This window comes from Cryptomeria japonica, chromosome 3 (assembly GCF_030272615.1).
Source record: "Cryptomeria japonica chromosome 3, Sugi_1.0, whole genome shotgun sequence".
NCBI classification, from domain to species: domain Eukaryota; kingdom Viridiplantae; phylum Streptophyta; class Pinopsida; order Cupressales; family Cupressaceae; genus Cryptomeria; species Cryptomeria japonica.
The window spans coordinates 759626915-759648419 of NC_081407.1; the positions used below are offsets into that span (position 1 = coordinate 759626915).

The following is a 21505-nucleotide window of genomic DNA, read 5'->3' on the forward strand; positions in this document are numbered from 1 at the left end:
AAGACATTACCTCATCAAGCACAAAATTTAAAGTAGTGCTTCAAATGTTCATCAATAGATTGCTCCATATGTGTAGAAAAGAATGTCATAAGACCATTCCTATAACTTCTTCCTCCATCTTTTGTTTACAATAGTGTTAAATGAATTAAAGTGCTCAACAACTTAATCCATATCAACCACCCTCAAATAATACTACTTACATAGAAGATGCTTGTTCACCAACGATATGGTGTGGTACAACTTTCCTAACTTTATAAAAAGGGGTTGTAGAGGATTCATGTACAACATTGAGGAGCAATAAATTTCCCAGACATAGCCAAATAAGATTACTATATTAACTATCTAAGACAACCCAGTTTTCATCCTTCATGCCTGTTGTTTTACTTCTAATGAAATCTTTACATAGATCTCAAACCGACTGACCTTGATAGCACAGAGGTTCCATTCCCATACCCAGTCCATAAATAACTGAATAGCCTGTTACATTTTGAAGGCCAATTCAACAAGAACCTGTTGCCACGTCCAGATCTCTAAGGCAGCCCAAGAACTACAAGGATATCATGCGTCTCACATAGAAAAAGAAGTCCCATTACTACCACTGGCCTGATATTCTACCAAGCATCACCAGCTCCTCTGCAACCTCCATAAAATATAACGCGCCAACTATACTAAATCCAACTCTAGTTTATATTCTTTAAATTTGGTAAATACAAAGAAGCTTAATACCGACCTCACAACATGCTTTGCAACAATTCAACTGGTCATAGTCAAGATGGGTATGAGACATTGACCATCTACGTCAAACTTTAATTAAGGCCGACTCTCGATGTTATGTGTGCACACTTGAAGAGTATCTCCATGCTTTTTCACAAATAACAAATTTCTTGTGTGTTGAAAAAAAGGCACATGGATTTTACAACAATCTGTTCTGCATGGTTGTTTTTGCTATGTTGTTCGATGATAAAAGATTAGAACGAACTCCATATAGCACATGTAGCTTTTGACTTCGTCGTGGGACATGGGATCCACATTTCCTTATAGTTGGTGGTCTCCTCCATCCCTCATCAACTAAAATTATTTTCGTATCACAAATCTAAATGTAGTTTTTAAATAAAAAGAAAAGTTTTTGCAGCCACACGAATTTGCATGGGGCCATTACATTATTTGTACGCTGGAAGGCTAGTACAACCTCGTTTCCAAAAGCAAATAAAATCTTGATGAAAGTATGCTTAGAAGAATTAAAGGAATAAAAATAATAGTCCAATGCACTCCGTGCGTGACGGTAATGTAGACCATGAAATCTCATGAGTAAATTCATGCACGTCCTCCAATCTGCGTATATTTATTAGTTGGGGATGGAAGGCAAGCATGCATAATGAAATAATCACGATGCTGAAGTAGTCAAATTTCGATTGCTGGTACTCACTTATTTGGTAAAAGTTCAAAATTAAGGACCTTTAGGAAGGCCATTCAAGTTAATATACCCCTCTTTTCCAAGCGACTTGCATAATTTAGCTGATTTTACCTTTGATATAGAACTATAAGGTTAGATCTTGTCCAATTCTAAGTGGCTGGTACAAGTCTAACACGAATATGATAGTAGAAACATACCACACACTAACAGTGATAACAAAAATACATGTAAAATTTAACTATTAAATAATTAGATATGAACAAAATATGGTTGAGACAATGGTTTTCTAGAATTCTCCCACTTATTTCAAATACCTTGCAAAAGCATAAAGGGAATATTAGCATCTAAGTATTAAGGACTATGAGGCCATTATATTTATTACACCATCTAATGTTATTTGTGCTTACATGCTTCATCAAATCATCTAAAACAATCACCAAAGAGTCATCATTTTCAATCATCATCCACTATCCTCCACCATGTGATGAGAAAAATGGTATTGTGCATCTATATGCTTCATTTATACACAAAAAATTGGGTTTTGGCCAAGCTAATGACACCTTGACTCTCACATTGAGTTTAAACTATTGCTTGAATAAGGCCAACAATTCAACAAAAACTCTAAAACCAACTCACCTCCTTACAGGGATTACTAATTGTCATGTACTATACCTCTACAATGGATAAATGACTACAACCCATCACTTGCTCATTCAAGTAATAGAAACACTAAATAGGCTAAAGAAATAGCCACTAGTAGATATTTTATGATCTACATCTCCTGTCAAATCTAAGTCAACAATCCCTTGTGAGTAATCACCATAGTAGAAGATATAATAATTTATAGTGTTCTGCATTCACCTTAAGTCTCTCTTAATTGTTGTTCAATGCTCTATGCCAATATTAGCCATATAATAATCCCAAGGCTCCCATTACATCACCAATGTCTAGCTTTATGTAAAATATAACATAAATTAGAATATGAAGTAGACTAGTGTAAGGAACATGCAATATATACTCTACATTTAACGGTGAAGACGTATATATTACTTAACTAATAACTTAGTACCCAAGAAAATAGAAACATTTACTAGCATATAATTCTGCATACTAAAATATTACAACACAAATTCAACATACTTAGTCTATCCCAATCAAACATTTCTTATTTCTCTCTCTTTTCAATGCCTAGGATGCATATAGGAACCCCTAATTGTTTATGTTGAAATGTATTGAAATTTTATATACCATATCTCTAATCATCCATTCATTGTTACCAAATATCAACAAATGATCTATGCATAAATTGATAAAAAGAGATTGATTACCATCATAAAGTTTAATTTTTAATAATTAAATAGTTGCTAAGGGGCCCAACGCCCAATACAGTAGAAAGTAAAGTCTATAAACAACATAACACAAAAAATAGGGGAAAAAAGAAACAATTATCGGCACCCCGATGACTACCATCTAGTACATAAAACCAACCCCACCAAAACCAAAGTCCAATATCTGACCAACTATATAGGCAACCAACATAATTAGGAAATACACTAGATTATAATACATAGCATATGAATTAAACTTTTGAAACCATAATTTTGGAGATCATTGGACACCATATAAGTATTGCTTCAATTTATATGCTAATGAAACCTTGCCTTTTACCACATAGTAGTTGTTAGGCGTTATTCTTTTTCCTACAAATATTATTTAATCTTTCTTTGGTTTATTAGGAGTGGTTAATGTGAATAAACATGGAAAAATACATAATCTACATGTACCACTTTCTAACACATGAGTAATTGAGTCACACACTCCCTTTTGGCTTGTTGTGCCTCCTTCCATAACCACGAGTTTGTTCTTACCTTTAGTAGGTTATAGGGTAATTAATTTTCTCACCCTCTTTTGGCTTTTATGCCACTAATTATAACTTCTTTTCTATCTTCACTTAAGGAGGTTATGCTACATATTTTGACATTTATCAAGTAGGTAAAACTTCCCATATTTTATGGGTAGTAGGAGTTAATGCACCTATTGGTAGCTTGGTGAGCGTATGAAGAGTATTCTCAAGTTCTCTTGCATTGTCTATATTGTTCTTTCATTTCAGATTTTGGCTCTACTATTTGATATTCGATTATCTATTAACTGTAGTTGCACATGATCTAGGTCAGACACGAGATTCTAGCCCGATTGTCACTTCCCAAAGAATCTAACATGGTACTGGAACTTGTTGTCTAGTACAGTTAATTTTAATATCTGGCTTTTATAGATTTGAGACTAACTGATAGCTATAATATTAAAAAACCAAGTATTCTCTTCTCCTACATCCTTGCATAGCCCTAATAATAAGTACAACTTAACAAAAGAATAAGCATCCCTATAATCTACTTTGCATAGTTATATTCTTGGGAGGTTTGCGTGATTGTAGCATTTAGGTAATTTTGGCAGAATTTTCAACATTTCCAAAGCATCCAAAAGGTTGGATAAAGTCACAATTGACTTTTTTTTCAAAAACATCAAAGCTTGGAGGACAAAATTAGAAATCAAATGTTAAAATCTAAAAACTTTTACAGGAGCCATTTTAAATTTTGCATTAGAAACTCATTTTTCAGTCACTAGAAAGAAAAAATATTTTTGGCATGCAAAAACCATTTTTAATAAGTTTGGCACCTTCCCTAATTTCAATCTATGTTCTCCTACTCCTATTTCCATACATCAATATATATCCATCCTTATCTATATCCTACCTATATTTATATTCATGCATTCCCATTAGTTTTTGTCCTATATTTGCATACATTTACCCATGATCATTGTATTATATATCTTTTTACAACGGACCATTTTTGTAGCATTGAGGATTGATCTTGCTTGGCTTGAATTTTAAGGAAAAATAAATTTGTTTCAAATTTTAAAATTCTCCTCTTTCCTCGTAGTCATTGGGAGTTGAGTTTGTAAAACATGGAATTATCTAGCAGGGCTTCAAATTTAAAGACATTAATTGACCATTAAGCAATCATTGACTTATTCGTATATAGAATGAACTTATGAACATTTTCATTTGGAACTTTAAATAGAATAAAAATATTGTATCAAAATCAACATCTAAGTATCTTTATCACAATCAAAAAACTATTCTAATTAAGGGAGTAGGAGAACATGACCATTGATTATTTCACTATCTTTATGATGTAGTTATAAATATACCAAGTCCTTAATAATCAATGAGGAGTATAGAATCTAGCAAATCAAAGAGAAAAAGTATATATTGTGATAGATAAGGTCTAGAGTTACAAATTAGACATGTATAATATAAAATTAATCTACAATCACATAATTAACTTAAAAGGTTAATAATTCCCCATGCAAGTGAATATATTTAGTTGCGTCGTATACAATTACACCGGGTGTGTTCATAGTTTCAAGAAACATTTGCATAAATTAGTTTTTTGAATTACTGGTATGAACATAAATTCAACTATTTCCTATCTCTATGTTGCAGTTCTTGTGAGATTTACCTAAGAAATGTTTTTAAGTGACAATCGAGATAATATAAACAAACACTGGCTTGACGTTCTACCACTACACTTCAAATTTGAGAAAAATATTATTCGATATTTTCCATATATTCGTCTTTAGTGAAAGATGACAAGAGAGTCTCGGCAACCAAAACTAAAATAACTAAGAAGCCTCATTCCGTGTGCTCATGCTTGCAAAGTAACAGAATTGAGGGATTCCTAAGAATTTGTCTATAATGCACGCATTTGGTCTAACAGCTGGAACCTTTTCTGCAGGTGAGAACACCCGAACTTGCAGTGATAGAGCCCACAATAGAGGAAGGTCTTGCCGCCATACTCGAAGCTTTGGCATAGCTTGAGGATTCTTTAGCCCCTGATGCTGTGAAGAATGCCCCATTTAACATAAGATCTCCCACTGATCTCCAGTTGCCTTCTGTTGAATCTTGGTGCTTTGTAACCTGCACATTACCCATACTATAACTATACTACAACCGTTGAATACCAAAGATATAAGAGACATGAGTTGTACAGGTCTTTTACCTCCTTGTGGAATCGATAATCAGGAGCAAGGAATCTGTTGCCTTGGCTGTTAATGGTGGGGTTTGCACTTCCCCCGATTGCATACATTTCCCAGTGGGTGTAATCATTGTTCACCACATGAAAGTATCCATGTCGACATCTGCATCATAACGTTAATATCTTAAAGACTTGAGCAAATAAACTTCAGCAAGCTGTATATTCGTGGTCTTTGTGCAAGGAATACAGTTTGTTACAAAATTCTATTCACACCTGGGCATACGTTGAACAAGCCCTTCTCCAAAGTGGTTGAAAGCAACTGTTACTTGCATTTTGACGTCCTCGGTGTAGGCGTCGCTGTGTCCTAGGAGCATCACCTGGAAAAAGCCAATAAATATTGGACTTGAGAAATAGCGTTCTATCGACAATTTAATAAATACTCACATTTTTTTCGTTCAAGTCAAGTAATAGGCTTTTAATACCCTACCCTAAAATCCTCGGATAAAAAATACAATTGTGAAACCTAATTTCAAAGAAAAGTATATTTATGGAAGACCAAAAAAGCAGTTTTGAGCACCTTGTCATGGTGAGTGAAAAAGCTGTTTGAAATGGTTATAGCAGTGGAACCCATGATGGCGTCGATCAATCCATCTGCGCAACTTGACAATGAACAGTGGTCAACCCAAATTGCGCTTGATCCAAAGATGGAAATCCCATCTCCATCACTCTTGGTTCTAAACCCATAATGTGTCGGGGAGCTCCTAACATTTGTGTTTCCCGCAGGTTTACAGTCGTGGATATGAACTCCATGAATGATAATATTGGTCACATACTGAATTGTAATGCAAGCTCCATTTGCTATATGAACATTGGCACCTCTACCATCAATAGTCTTATAACTGTTCATGATAAGCTCCTCCTTGAGCTGAATAACCATATCTTTTTGGAAAATAATCCAGAGAGGTTCGGTTTGAATAACAGCGTGCCGCAGAGTTCCAGGTCGAGGATTGACCGGGTCATCGTCATTTGGATCTGTAACTATATAAAATCTGCCATTCTTACCTCCAATGGCGTTTTTGCCAAATCCGATGGCACAATCAGCCAGTCTCTTTCGGTTGTTAACCCAGTTAGGATCACAACGCCAACAGTCATCGATGGGGTTCCCCGTTTCGCACGAGCTCAGCTTTCTTTTCGAATTATTTAAACTCCTGCACAATAGTTCTTGAAGTAAATAATCTCAACTGTCTGTAATATATGCTAGCTATAAAAAAATGCTAGGACTTCGAAATTCTCTTAATTGAACTGACTTAAATATCTTTTCTGTAGTGAATTTTCTTTCATTGAATCTGTCTCAACGACGACAATTGTTAATTATCCAATGGCATGATGATATGGGTGATAGAAATTTGTTCTATAACTGCTGCATACCAACTACAGTTACGAGAATAGTATTATAGAAATTACAGTGAAGAAAACGTCGAGGAACAGCATAAGAATAAATAGAACATTTATAATAAACCTTGTCATTTAAGATTTCATACTAATGTACTAAATTCAATAAGATATTGGATTTCATTTCTATACTACCATAAATAAATTCTCTAAAATTTCTAAATCATCTGAAAGGCGAAATGGTTACCTTTCTACCATTTGAACTACAAGCTCCGGCTTCTCAACATGATATTTATCACTATTCTCAGCCTTAGTCATATTGAAGGGGGTTCTTATTGATTCCACCATTACTAACTTGATGAAAAAGACAGCAAGAAGAAGAAACAATGGCTGTAAGGCTTGTCTGCTCGCCATTTTGGATAGGAGAAAACCTGCAATGGTTGTATTACATGCTATGGCTTTGGGCTATCTTATATACAAAATCATCATGTGCAAAATCTGTAGAGAAGGGGGAATCTTGACCCCGACGTTTGAAAAATTGTTGTGTGCACGTTATCTCAGTGCGATTATTACGGTGGTAATGCACATGACTATAGCGCTTGACTCATAAACAATAGTGAGTAATGATGTGATAGAGCATTCCTCCAACGTTTCTTAGAATGTTTACTCCGACGTTTTTCTGAATTGAGAGTTTTCTCCAAATCTATTTGAAAAACATAGATATAGAAACTTTCATGGATGTGGTGGACGCCGCATTTTATCCGTGTCTGCTTTCCATGGTGACTCCATTGAGTTATTCGGTAGTAACACTTCTTTGGGTTTCACATTAAAACATGAGAAACATTGGCAAAGGTGATATGGCCCACAAGTATGTTTGTCTTTGGTTATAAATGACTTTCCTCTTCCGTAATTTGCACGGGGATGGGCGACCAAGTTTGGTATAAAATTCTCGCATGTTGTTCCCGCGCTCACATGGTTCCCGCGCTCTTCATTTTTTTTATCGTGGAAAAAATTAGAATTCCAAAGAATCTAACATATCGAAACTTAATAGATTGTAAATGTATATTTGTAGGATAAACTTCTTTATGTTAACGCAATAAAACATAATGAATGGATGATTACGTTAGAGAAAGATAGGTCGAAGTGAAAATAATTGGAGTTTTATTTGCTATGTGTGACGTCACGAGGATACTTAGGTATAATAGACATATTTATATATTAATTTAAGGTTATAAGTTTATAAAGATTGATTATTTCTAATTCTACATCATATCAATTTAATAATATGAACTTTTAAATAATATGTTGAATCATTATATGTTTTTAGTTTGGATGGCTAGCTCAACCTGAAATATATATTTAATCAAACCAAATATTCAACTTTTAAAAATAATAAAGACATATGATACTATTGGAACATTTTTGTGCATTAATTCAGCTTTTAATTCTATTGAATTGTATGACACACACAGCTTAATAGTGAGAAGGCTTTTGTAAGAAGTATGAATGGTGAACTAATTGTTATTTATTTTGATCTAATAAGATCATTCATTTCTAGAACTTCTAATTGTGTAGATCTTACTTATAAAAAGGAGCTGTGAATAATAGAAGGCTTTTTAATACTTATAGTTTTTTACTATTAGATGGAGTAATTAATTATGTGAGATTTATTTTTTTATCAAATAAAAATCATTTAAATAGCATCAACAAAAGTCCAAATAGTTCTATGTGATTGGATTTGTAAACCATTTTTAGAAGTAGACATCTCACTTTCCATGCCACATAAAATAATATTAAAGTTGAACATGAGTCCTTATATCATAAATTCTATCGAAATTTTCTACCACCTCTTATTATTACAACATTTTTACACTAGATGACTTGTTATTAAATTATAAATACAAAAATAATAAATTATAAAAATGCCTCTTATATGTACTGACATGGAAAATATATTAAATATTTGGTAAATTTGTTTATCTTACATGAAGCAAACCCAAATACAAGTGAAATTGCTTTGAATATATCAATGTCCATTCACATGATTTAGTAATGTGTCAATTTTGATATTTTTTAATGTTTTGAGACAATAATAATTTCAAACTATAAGGACCTCCATATTATTAAAATAATGATATAGCATAAAATAAGCATTATTCTAAAACATTTAAAATAACACGTTCAAATATATTAGAATGGAAACATGATGTTTAAGTACAAAAGCCATTGACAAGCCCTATCATAAGGAAACAATTTCCTTTACATAGCTTCAAAAGGTCAATTACGAAGAGTACAAAAATTAAGGTAACCCTAACAGGAACTCACGAGACACTATCTCCAACAAGCACACATTGGGTGAGAGCATCATCGAAGAACATATCTACCCAACCACAAATCTTTACACTCCCCTGAAACTCTTCTTGGCATGAAGAATACCTGGCCCAACGCAAAGATGTCGAGAAATCTTAAACAAGTAGGAGTGATGGAATCTATGTAGCATGATATACTCTCTCTCTCTCTCTCTCTCTCTCTCTCTCTCTCTCTCTCTCTCTCTCTCTCTCTCTCTCTCTCTCTCTCTGTCTCTATGTTTGTGTGTGTGCGTGTGTGCGCGTGCACACACATGCTAATATAACAATATTATGATATGGCAAAGAGTATGAGTTTTAAATGATCAAAAGTAGTAGCATGGTATAATATTAAAATTTGATAAAACATCTTTTTCCCAATGCATCTTTTTAAGTCATTTGTTGATAGATATATAGAGGGTGATACTCAATCCTTATATGGTTCTCCATGTTTACCACCATCCATTTACACAAACAAGAATTGAATGCACAAGTATACAAAGTAGTCATAGGAAAATAGAAGCATCTAACAAGTATTATCTTCTTGATAATTAAATTTAGCATAAAAATTGATTTCAAACACATTAGTACATAAGAATACCAATAACAAGATTTGTCTAAACATGATCTTGAGAGTATAAAACTCATACAGACACATGTATAAGAGTACAAAAGAAAAGGTAACTATCAATCTATCTAATTAACCTGATATCATGAAAGACATATTAAATGCTAATTCATTATTAAATCTTCTAAATGATATACTTAAAAACTAATTCATGAGTTATTATATGATGCATAAATTCACTAACATTATATCATTAAAATGTTATAAATTGATAATAAATGATTATCATAAATAACTTAGTTTCATTCATTAAATCTAATTGGTTCAAATATTTTGACAATAGAATATATTTTCCATCTTAGAATAAACTTTCTACCTTAGATTTGATTATAATATTCAATATCATATTCATCTAATCACTCCTTTGATTAAAAAGTGTTATCATGATCAAACAATCAAAATATAAGATCAAATCCATTTAATATTTATATATATAGTCATAAACTTTAGAGATGGTTAACCATTTAATGATAAGGAACTATCATCTAGTCAAGAAACTATATGAACATGTCAACATGAGATTAATATGAAATTCCATCCTTATCCTTTACATTTAAAAAAACAAACTATGATATTATCATTAGAGTTTTCACTAAGTCAGAGTTCAATATTCAACAATCACAAAATAAAAAACAAAATTTATTATTTCTATATGGTAAGGGATAAGGGCTTACATCTTACCCTTGACCCAAGAGTCCATTTCTTTCATTACTATCCTTATTATCCTATTTTATATATTAGTCTTGTGATTTTAAAAAGTCTTTCTATTTTTAATCTAAACAAAGTATTGTAGAGGCATTCAAATAATAACTTATTCATCTTAAGATATACAGAAAGAATATATTCAAGTTTAATATTGTTGACTAATGAATTTATTTCTATACGTTTAAAGCTATAACTTAATAAATTTTAAGCTTTAATAACATCTCTACACCTCTTACTTAAATTCTCTTAATAACTACTTGCATTCTTATATTGATATATGCTACTCTATGCATTTATTAATATATAAATAAATATCTATTTTATTGATCTACTACTAATCTAATTATAAATAAATGGTAATAATCAATGGATGGATTTAGTCAAGCTAAGGATTACTGGCTATACTCTTGGGTTGACCTAAACAAATCCATGAGTAATAATATGCTAATGATTATAATTAAAGTGAGAGTTAATGTATTCAATTACAATTCATTAATAGCTAAATTTTATTACAAAAATATCATTCTAAATTACTTCAAAGAATTATTACAAAGGAAAAGTATTTATGAAATTCAAAACTTATAAATCCAAATTTTTAAACTATCCAAAATAACCAATAAACTTTTACATTGTTAGACAATATAGGATAACTTGTTACTGCTACACGGATTTGATTTTTGTCTTGAACAAAGATACATTATGAATAAAGGAAGATTGCACAAAGTGACATAAATAGAAGGTCATTTCCAAGGAAATCTAGATAGTTCTTTTCAATGAAAATAAAAGAAATAGTGGTTGTTGTTCTTAATAGAATGCATATATTATGTGCGTTAATCACACATAGACACTAAGAGAATGGTAATCAGTAGACACCAATTCCAAATTAATTACCCTTGATAACTTCTCCAAACATCATAGAAACTGATAAGATAAGATAAGAGGACATCAACACAAAATAATACTAGATTTATGTAGAAACTTAAGGGGAAAACCATGGTGAGAAAAGCTTCTTGGATCTAATATGCAAATCTAGCCTCATAAACTAAATAATAAACTTATAATATTTTGTATGCATCAACCCATAGGAGACACCAATGCTTGAGTCTAAGAAGTGAACACCAACTATAATCATGAGGCGCCAACCTTAAATACAATAATAGTACATGAAAGATATGATATGCAGATCTTCAAGGATGAAGCTTTAGGGTCACCTTGATCTAATCAACTTTTGACAACCCTCTCAAAGTGCATGAGACCTTCAATTGATTTTGCCCACTTAACCTAAAATTTAGTTGACAACTTACACAACTTTTGCGATGGTTATTAGTTCTACTAGCAAGAATTACTCTTTAAATGAATCCAATTACACTTATACATCCCTACATTATATATAATCACAACTCATCTTATAACTTATTTACAACATTCACACATTTGACACATGCATACTTTAGACCAAACATATAAAAGGCTTAAACCAAGATCCAACATGCTACTTCAAGAGTTGGATGATGCTATTCTTTACGAAAAATAATTAGTTGGTCCTAGTACACTTTCACATGCTTCCTATAGTTGGTTCATAGTGCAATAATTTGACCCATTCATAAAAAAATTCATAATATATTGTGAAGTGATCTCTATGAGCATAATGTTGACCCTAACTTTTCATGTTATTGAATTCCACCTTTGCAACTTGAATAGACTTGTCTTTGTGTGTAGCCATATTTATCTTCCAACATACAAGCCTCAAAATATAACTATGGTAGAATGTGGTATAAAATAATGTGCTAGTGGATATAGTTTTTGAGGAATGAACTTCATATACACATCACAAATACTTCCAAATCCTTCAACAATAAAAAATTGATTAAGATGATACTAGTGACATACTATATTGAATGATGTATTTAACATAACTTGACTCTATTTATCTAGATCAATAATTATTTGATATGACATAATATTAATTAAAATTATTGTAATTTTTGAAAACTGGATATTGAGGGTAACATAATGATAATTTATACAAAAACCTTAACTACCTCCTTTGAAATTAATGAAAATATAAATTTCAACAATCTCCTCCTTTGTCATTGGTTCCAAACATGAAAAATGCTACTAATAAAATACTCCTTGTAATGGAAATTAGGGGCTCCCCTTGTGTAGAAAATTTGCTTCCATTGTAATTGGACTTTCATTCTTCTCAAGTTTGGCTTTGTGCTCTTGTAATTGGACTTTCATTCTCTCTCTCTCTCTCTCTCTCTCTCTCTCTCTCTCTCTCTCTCTCTCTCTCTCTCAATCCTTTCTTCCCCAAATGGTGTAGAATTTTGGCTTCCTTTCTCCCACTTTGACATCAATGACAAATATCCACTTTGATTCTTGGTCTTCAAGGAAAAATTAATCTACTAATACCTTTTGTAATTTTTTTCACAATACCACCAAGACTACTTGCAGTGAGGAGTCAACACTCCTCCTCAACATATACTAACTTCCTCTTCATTTAAGAGGGGGGCGATACCACTACCAAATTCTACCCAAGATATTAAATTGTCTCCTTTCGAAAAGGTTTTGTAATGATCTCTCCTTTGTTTCAACATATTCTATCTTCACTTGTTTCCTTGCAACCTTCTCTCTTAGATAGTGATACTTAATTGAGATATGGGTTTTTCCGTGAATGTGTTACCCAATCATTTGAAATGTTTATAGTACTTGTATTGTAACAAAGGATTGGCATGGGTTCTTCAAATTCAATCTCCATCTGCTACAATGTCTTTTTTTATCTATAAAACCTAAATGCAACAAGAAACTATTGCAATATATTTTGCTTCTACCATAGACTAAGATACAAAATCCTTATTTTAGCTCAACCATGATATAAGGCTATCACCAATAAAGAAAGCTATGCCACTTGTACTATTCTTTCTATGAAAGACCATTTGGGAGAAGAGAAGACATTACCTCATCAAGCACAAAATTTAAAGTAGTGCTTCAAATGTTCATCAATAGATTGCTCCATATGTGTAGAAAAGAATGTCATAAGACCATTCCTATAACTTCTTCCTCCATCTTTTGTTTACAATAGTGTTAAATGAATTAAAGTGCTCAACAACTTAATCCATATCAACCACCCTCAAATAATACTACTTACATAGAAGATGCTTGTTCACCAACGATATGGTGTGGTACAACTTTCCTAACTTTATAAAAAGGGGTTGTAGAGGATTCATGTACAACATTGAGGAGCAATAAATTTCCCAGACATAGCCAAATAAGATTACTATATTAACTATCTAAGACAACCCAGTTTTCATCCTTCATGCCTGTTGTTTTACTTCTAATGAAATCTTTACATAGATCTCAAACCGACTGACCCTGATAGCACAGAGGTTCCATTCCCATACCCAGTCCATAAATAACTGAATAGCCTGTTACATTTTGAAGGCCAATTCAACAAGAACCTGTTGCCACGTCCAGATCTCTAAGGCAGCCCAAGAACTACAAGGATATCATGCGTCTCACATAGAAAAAGAAGTCCCATTACTACCACTGGCCTGATATTCTACCAAGCATCACCAGCTCCTCTGCAACCTCCATAAAATATAACGCGCCAACTATACTAAATCCAACTCTAGTTTATATTCTTTAAATTTGGTAAATACAAAGAAGCTTAATACCGACCTCACAACATGCTTTGCAACAATTCAACTGGTCATAGTCAAGATGGGTATGAGACATTGACCATCTACGTCAAACTTTAATTAAGGCCGACTCTCGATGTTATGTGTGCACACTTGAAGAGTATCTCCATGCTTTTTCACAAATAACAAATTTCTTGTGTGTTGAAAAAAAGGCACATGGATTTTACAACAATCTGTTCTGCATGGTTGTTTTTGCTATGTTGTTCGATGATAAAAGATTAGAACGAACTCCATATAGCACATGTAGCTTTTGACTTCGTCGTGGGACATGGGATCCACATTTCCTTATAGTTGGTGGTCTCCTCCATCCCTCATCAACTAAAATTATTTTCGTATCACAAATCTAAATGTAGTTTTTAAATAAAAAGAAAAGTTTTTGCAGCCACACGAATTTGCATGGGGCCATTACATTATTTGTACGCTGGAAGGCTAGTACAACCTCGTTTCCAAAAGCAAATAAAATCTTGATGAAAGTATGCTTAGAAGAATTAAAGGAATAAAAATAATAGTCCAATGCACTCCGTGCGTGACGGTAATGTAGACCATGAAATCTCATGAGTAAATTCATGCACGTCCTCCAATCTGCGTATATTTATTAGTTGGGGATGGAAGGCAAGCATGCATAATGAAATAATCACGATGCTGAAGTAGTCAAATTTCGATTGCTGGTACTCACTTATTTGGTAAAAGTTCAAAATTAAGGACCTTTAGGAAGGCCATTCAAGTTAATATACCCCTCTTTTCCAAGCAACTTGCATAATTTAGCTGATTTTACCTTTGATATAGAACTATAAGGTTAGATCTTGTCCAATTCTAAGTGGTTGGTACAAGTCTAACACGAATATGATAGTAGAAACATACCACACACTAACAGTGATAACAAAAATACATGTAAAATTTAACTATTAAATAATTAGATATGAACAAAATATGGTTGAGACAATGGTTTTCTAGAATTCTCCCACTTATTTCAAATACCTTGCAAAAGCATAAAGGGAATATTAGCATCTAAGTATTAAGGACTATGAGGCCATTATATTTATTACACCATCTAATGTTATTTGTGCTTACATGCTTCATCAAATCATCTAAAACAATCACCAAAGAGTCATCATTTTCAATCATCATCCACTATCCTCCACCATGTGATGAGAAAAATGGTATTGTGCATCTATATGCTTCATTTATACACAAAAAATTGGGTTTTGGCCAAGCTAATGACACCTTGACTCTCACATTGAGTTTAAACTATTGCTTGAATAAGGCCAACAATTCAACAAAAACTCTAAAACCAACTCACCTCCTTACAGGCATTACTAATTGTCATGTACTATACCTCTACAATGGATAAATGACTACAACCCATCACTTGCTCATTCAAGTAATAGAAACACTAAATAGGCTAAAGAAATAGCCACTAGTAGATATTTTATGATCTACATCTCCTGTCAAATCTAAGTCAACAATCCCTTGTGAGTAATCACCATAGTAGAAGATATAATAATTTATAGTGTTCTGCATTCACCTTAAGTCTCTCTTAATTGTTGTTCAATGCTCTATGCCAATATTAGCCATATAATAATCCCAAGGCTCCCATTACATCACCAATGTCTAGCTTTATGTAAAATATAACATAAATTAGAATATGAAGTAGACTAGTGTAAGGAACATGCAATATATACTCTACATTTAACGGTGAAGACGTATATATTACTTAACTAATAACTTAGTACCCAAGAAAATAGAAACATTTACTAGCATATAATTCTGCATACTAAAATATTACAACACAAATTCAACATACTTAGTCTATCCCAATCAAACATTTCTTATTTCTCTCTCTTTTCAATGCCTAGGATGCATATAGGAACCCCTAATTGTTTATGTTGAAATGTATTGAAATTTTATATACCATATCTCTAATCATCCATTCATTGTTACCAAATATCAACAAATGATCTATGCATAAATTGATAAAAAGAGATTGATTACCATCATAAAGTTTAATTTTTAATAATTAAATAGTTGCTAAGGGGCCCAACGCCCAATACAGTAGAAAGTAAAGTCTATAAACAACATAACACAAAAAATAGGGGAAAAAAGAAACAATTATCGGCACCCCGATGACTACCATCTAGTACATAAAACCAACCCCACCAAAACCAAAGTCCAATATCTGACCAACTATATAGGCAACCAACATAATTAGGAAATACACTAGATTATAATACATAGCATATGAATTAAACTTTTGAAACCATAATTTTGGAGATCATTGGACACCATATAAGTATTGCTTCAATTTATATGCTAATGAAACCTTGCCTTTTACCACATAGTAGTTGTTAGGCGTTATTCTTTTTCCTACAAATATTATTTAATCTTTCTTTGGTTTATTAGGAGTGGTTAATGTGAATAAACATGGAAAAATACATAATCTACATGTACCACTTTCTAACACATGAGTAATTGAGTCACACACTCCCTTTTGGCTTGTTGTGCCTCCTTCCATAACCACGAGTTTGTTCTTACCTTTAGTAGGTTATAGGGTAATTAATTTTCTCACCCTCTTTTGGCTTTTATGCCACTAATTATAACTTCTTTTCTATCTTCACTTAAGGAGGTTATGCTACATATTTTGACATTTATCAAGTAGGTAAAACTTCCCATATTTTATGGGTAGTAGGAGTTAATGCACCTATTGGTAGCTTGGTGAGCGTATGAAGAGTATTCTCAAGTTCTCTTGCATTGTCTATATTGTTCTTTCATTTCAGATTTTGGCTCTACTATTTGATATTCGATTATCTATTAACTGTAGTTGCACATGATCTAGGTCAGACACGAGATTCTAGCCCGATTGTCACTTCCCAAAGAATCTAACATGGTACTGGAACTTGTTGTCTAGTACAGTTAATTTTAATATCTGGCTTTTATAGATTTGAGACTAACTGATAGCTATAATATTAAAAAACCAAGTATTCTCTTCTCCTACATCCTTGCATAGCCCTAATAATAAGTACAACTTAACAAAAGAATAAGCATCCCTATAATCTACTTTGCATAGTTATATTCTTGGGAGGTTTGCGTGATTGTAGCATTTAGGTAATTTTGGCAGAATTTTCAACATTTCCAAAGCATCCAAAAGGTTGGATAAAGTCACAATTGACTTTTTTTTCAAAAACATCAAAGCTTGGAGGACAAAATTAGAAATCAAATGTTAAAATCTAAAAACTTTTACAGGAGCCATTTTAAATTTTGCATTAGAAACTCATTTTTCAGTCACTAGAAAGAAAAAATATTTTTGGCATGCAAAAACCATTTTTAATAAGTTTGGCACCTTCCCTAATTTCAATCTATGTTCTCCCACTCCTATTTCCATACATCAATATATATCCATCCTTATCTATATCCTACCTATATTTATATTCATGCATTCCCATTAGTTTTTGTCCTATATTTGCATACATTTACCCATGATCATTGTATTATATATCTTTTTACAACGGACCATTTTTGTAGCATTGAGGATTGATCTTGCTTGGCTTGAATTTTAAGGAAAAATAAATTTGTTTCAAATTTTAAAATTCTCCTCTTTCCTCGTAGTCATTGGGAGTTGAGTTTGTAAAACATGGAATTATCTAGCAGGGCTTCAAATTTAAAGACATTAATTGACCATTAAGCAATCATTGACTTATTCGTATATAGAATGAACTTATGAACATTTTCATTTGGAACTTTAAATAGAATAAAAATATTGTATCAAAATCAACATCTAAGTATCTTTATCACAATCAAAAAACTATTCTAATTAAGGGAGTAGGAGAACATGACCATTGATTATTTCACTATCTTTATGATGTAGTTATAAATATACCAAGTCCTTAATAATCAATGAGGAGTATAGAATCTAGCAAATCAAAGAGAAAAAGTATATATTGTGATAGATAAGGTCTAGAGTTACAAATTAGACATGTATAATATAAAATTAATCTACAATCACATAATTAACTTAAAAGGTTAATAATTCCCCATGCAAGTGAATATATTTAGTTGCGTCGTATACAATTACACCGGGTGTGTTCATAGTTTCAAGAAACATTTGCATAAATTAGTTTTTTGAATTACTGGTATGAACATAAATTCAACTATTTCCTATCTCTATGTTGCAGTTCTTGTGAGATTTACCTAAGAAATGTTTTTAAGTGACAATCGAGATAATATAAACAAACACTGGCTTGACGTTCTACCACTACACTTCAAATTTGAGAAAAATATTATTCGATATTTTCCATATATTCGTCTTTAGTGAAAGATGACAAGAGAGTCTCGGCAACCAAAACTAAAATAACTAAGAAGCCTCATTCCGTGTGCTCATGCTTGCAAAGTAACAGAATTGAGGGATTCCTAAGAATTTGTCTATAATGCACGCATTTGGTCTAACAGCTGGAACCTTTTCTGCAGGTGAGAACACCCGAACTTGCAGTGATAGAGCCCACAATAGAGGAAGGTCTTGCCGCCATACTCGAAGCTTTGGCATAGCTTGAGGATTCTTTAGCCCCTGATGCTGTGAAGAATGCCCCATTTAACATAAGATCTCCCACTGATCTCCAGTTGCCTTCTGTTGAATCTTGGTGCTTTGTAACCTGCACATTACCCATACTATAACTATACTACAACCGTTGAATACCAAAGATATAAGAGACATGAGTTGTACAGGTCTTTTACCTCCTTGTGGAATCGATAATCAGGAGCAAGGAATCTGTTGCCTTGGCTGTTAATGGTGGGGTTTGCACTTCCCCCGATTGCATACATTTCCCAGTGGGTGTAATCATTGTTCACCACATGAAAGTATCCATGTCGACATCTGCATCATAACGTTAATATCTTAAAGACTTGAGCAAATAAACTTCAGCAAGCTGTATATTCGTGGTCTTTGTGCAAGGAATACAGTTTGTTACAAAATTCTATTCACACCTGGGCATACGTTGAACAAGCCCTTCTCCAAAGTGGTTGAAAGCAACTGTTACTTGCATTTTGACGTCCTCGGTGTAGGCGTCGCTGTGTCCTAGGAGCATCACCTGGAAAAAGCCAATAAATATTGGACTTGAGAAATAGCGTTCTATCGACAATTTAATAAATACTCACATTTTTTTCGTTCAAGTCAAGTAATAGGCTTTTAATACCCTACCCTAAAATCCTCGGATAAAAAATACAATTGTGAAACCTAATTTCAAAGAAAAGTATATTTATGGAAGACCAAAAAAGCAGTTTTGAGCACCTTGTCATGGTGAGTGAAAAAGCTGTTTGAAATGGTTATAGCAGTGGAACCCATGATGGCGTCGATCAATCCATCTGCGCAACTTGACAATGAACAGTGGTCAACCCAAATTGCGCTTGATCCAAAGATGGAAATCCCATCTCCATCACTCTTGGTTCTAAACCCATAATGTGTCGGGGAGCTCCTAACATTTGTGTTTCCCGCAGGTTTACAGTCGTGGATATGAACTCCATGAATGATAATATTGGTCACATACTGAATTGTAATGCAAGCTCCATTTGCTATATGAACATTGGCACCTCTACCATCAATAGTCTTATAACTGTTCATGATAAGCTCCTCCTTGAGCTGAATAACCATATCTTTTTGGAAAATAATCCAGAGAGGTTCGGTTTGAATAACAGCGTGCCGCAGAGTGCCAGGTCGAGGATTGACCGGGTCATCGTCATTTGGATCTGTAACTATATAAAATCTGCCATTCTTACCTCCAATGGCGTTTTTGCCAAATCCGATGGCACAATCAGCCAGTCTCTTTCGGTTGTTAACCCAGTTAGGATCACAACGCCAACAGTCATCGATGGGGTTCCCCGTTTCGCACGAGCTCAGCTTTCTTTTCGAATTATTTAAACTCCTGCACAATAGTTCTTGAAGTAAATAATCTCAACTGTCTGTAATATATGCTAGCTATAAAAAAATGCTAGGACTTCGAAATTCTCTTAATTGAACTGACTTAAATATCTTTTCTGTAGTGAATTTTCTTTCATTGAATCTGTCTCAACGACGACAATTGTTAATTATCCAATGGCATGATGATATGGGTGATAGAAATTTGTTCTATAACTGCTGCATACCAACTACAGTTACGAGAATAGTATTATAGAAATTACAGTGAAGAAAACGTCGAGGAACAGCATAAGAATAAATAGAACATTTATAATAAACCTTGTCATTTAAGATTTCATACTAATGTACTAAATTCAATAAGATATTGGATTTCATTTCTATACTACCATAAATAAATTCTCTAAAATTTCTAAATCATCTGAAAGGCGAAATGGTTACCTTTCTACCATTTGAACTACAAGCTCCGGCTTCTCAACATGATATTTATCACTATTCTCAGCCTTAGTCATATTGAAGGGGGTTCTTATTGATTCCACCATTACTAACTTGATGAAAAAGACAGCAAGAAGAAGAAACAATGGCTGTAAGGCTTGTCTGCTCGCCATTTTGGATAGGAGAAAACCTGCAATGGTTGTATTACATGCTATGGCTTTGGGCTATCTTATATACAAAATCATCATGTGCAAAATCTGTAGAGAAGGGGGAATCTTGACCCCGACGTTTGAAAAATTGTTGTGTGCACGTTATCTCAGTGCGATTATTACGGTGGTAATGCACATGACTATAGCGCTTGACTCATAAACAATAGTGAGTAATGATGTGATAGAGCATTCCTCCAACGTTTCTTAGAATGTTTACTCCGACGTTTTTCTGAATTGAGAGTTTTCTCCAAATCTATTTGAAAAACATAGATATAGAAACTTTCATGGATGTGGTGGACGCCGCATTTTATCCGTGTCTGCTTTCCATGGTGACTCCATTGAGTTATTCGGTAGTAACACTTCTTTGGGTTTCACATTAAAACATGAGAAACATTGGCAAAGGTGATATGGCCCACAAGTATGTTTGTCTTTGGTTATAAATGACTTTCCTCTTCCGTAATTTGCACGGCGATGGGCGACCAAGTTTGGTATAAAATTCTCGCATGTTGTTCCCGCGCTCACATGGTTCCCGCGCTCTTCATTTTTTTTATCGTGGAAAAAATTAGAATTCCAAAGAATCTAACATATCGAAACTTAATAGATTGTAAATGTATATTTGTAGGATAAACTTCTTTATGTTAACGCAATAAAACATAATGAATGGATGATTACGTTAGAGAAAGATAGGTCGAAGTGAAAATAATTGGAGTTTTATTTGCTATGTGTGACGTCACGAGGATACT

At 33.2% G+C, this 21505-nt stretch overlaps 2 protein-coding genes across 2 annotated transcripts; both read right to left on the bottom strand.

The window, feature by feature from the left end:
• Positions 1 to 5186: 5186 nt before the first annotated feature.
• Positions 5187 to 7257, bottom strand: LOC131874356 (probable pectate lyase 18). The gene is made up of 5 exons (XM_059217693.1): positions 7091 to 7257; positions 6029 to 6659; positions 5725 to 5828; positions 5476 to 5614; positions 5187 to 5393 (listed from the first exon to the last, which is right to left on the bottom strand). The coding sequence occupies exons 1-5, from the start codon at positions 7255 to 7257 to the stop codon at positions 5187 to 5189; spliced, it is 1248 nt and encodes a 415-aa protein (XP_059073676.1).
• Positions 7258 to 18655: 11398 nt separating this feature from the next.
• LOC131874357 (probable pectate lyase 18) lies at positions 18656 to 20726 on the bottom strand. The gene is made up of 5 exons (XM_059217694.1): positions 20560 to 20726; positions 19498 to 20128; positions 19194 to 19297; positions 18945 to 19083; positions 18656 to 18862 (listed from the first exon to the last, which is right to left on the bottom strand). Exons 1-5 carry the CDS (start codon positions 20724 to 20726, stop codon positions 18656 to 18658), a joined length of 1248 nt encoding a protein of 415 aa, XP_059073677.1.
• Between the last annotated feature and the right edge of the window lie 779 nt (positions 20727 to 21505).

Excerpts from the sequence above, each read along its gene's own strand:
- LOC131874356 (XM_059217693.1), bottom strand. The coding sequence starts at position 7,257 with ATGGCGAGCAGACAAGCCTTACAGCCATTGTTTCTTCTTCTTGCTGTC. Across the intron at positions 6,660-7,090 it reads GTAGTTCAAATGGTAGAAAG|GAGTTTAAATAATTCGAAAA; the intron begins GTAACCATTTCG and ends ACTATTGTGCAG. Across the intron at positions 5,615-5,724 it reads CTTGTTCAACGTATGCCCAG|ATGTCGACATGGATACTTTC; the intron begins GTGTGAATAGAA and ends GTTATGATGCAG.
- LOC131874357 (XM_059217694.1), bottom strand. The coding sequence starts at position 20,726 with ATGGCGAGCAGACAAGCCTTACAGCCATTGTTTCTTCTTCTTGCTGTC. Across the intron at positions 20,129-20,559 it reads GTAGTTCAAATGGTAGAAAG|GAGTTTAAATAATTCGAAAA; the intron begins GTAACCATTTCG and ends ACTATTGTGCAG. Across the intron at positions 18,863-18,944 it reads ATTATCGATTCCACAAGGAG|GTTACAAAGCACCAAGATTC; the intron begins GTAAAAGACCTG and ends GGTAATGTGCAG.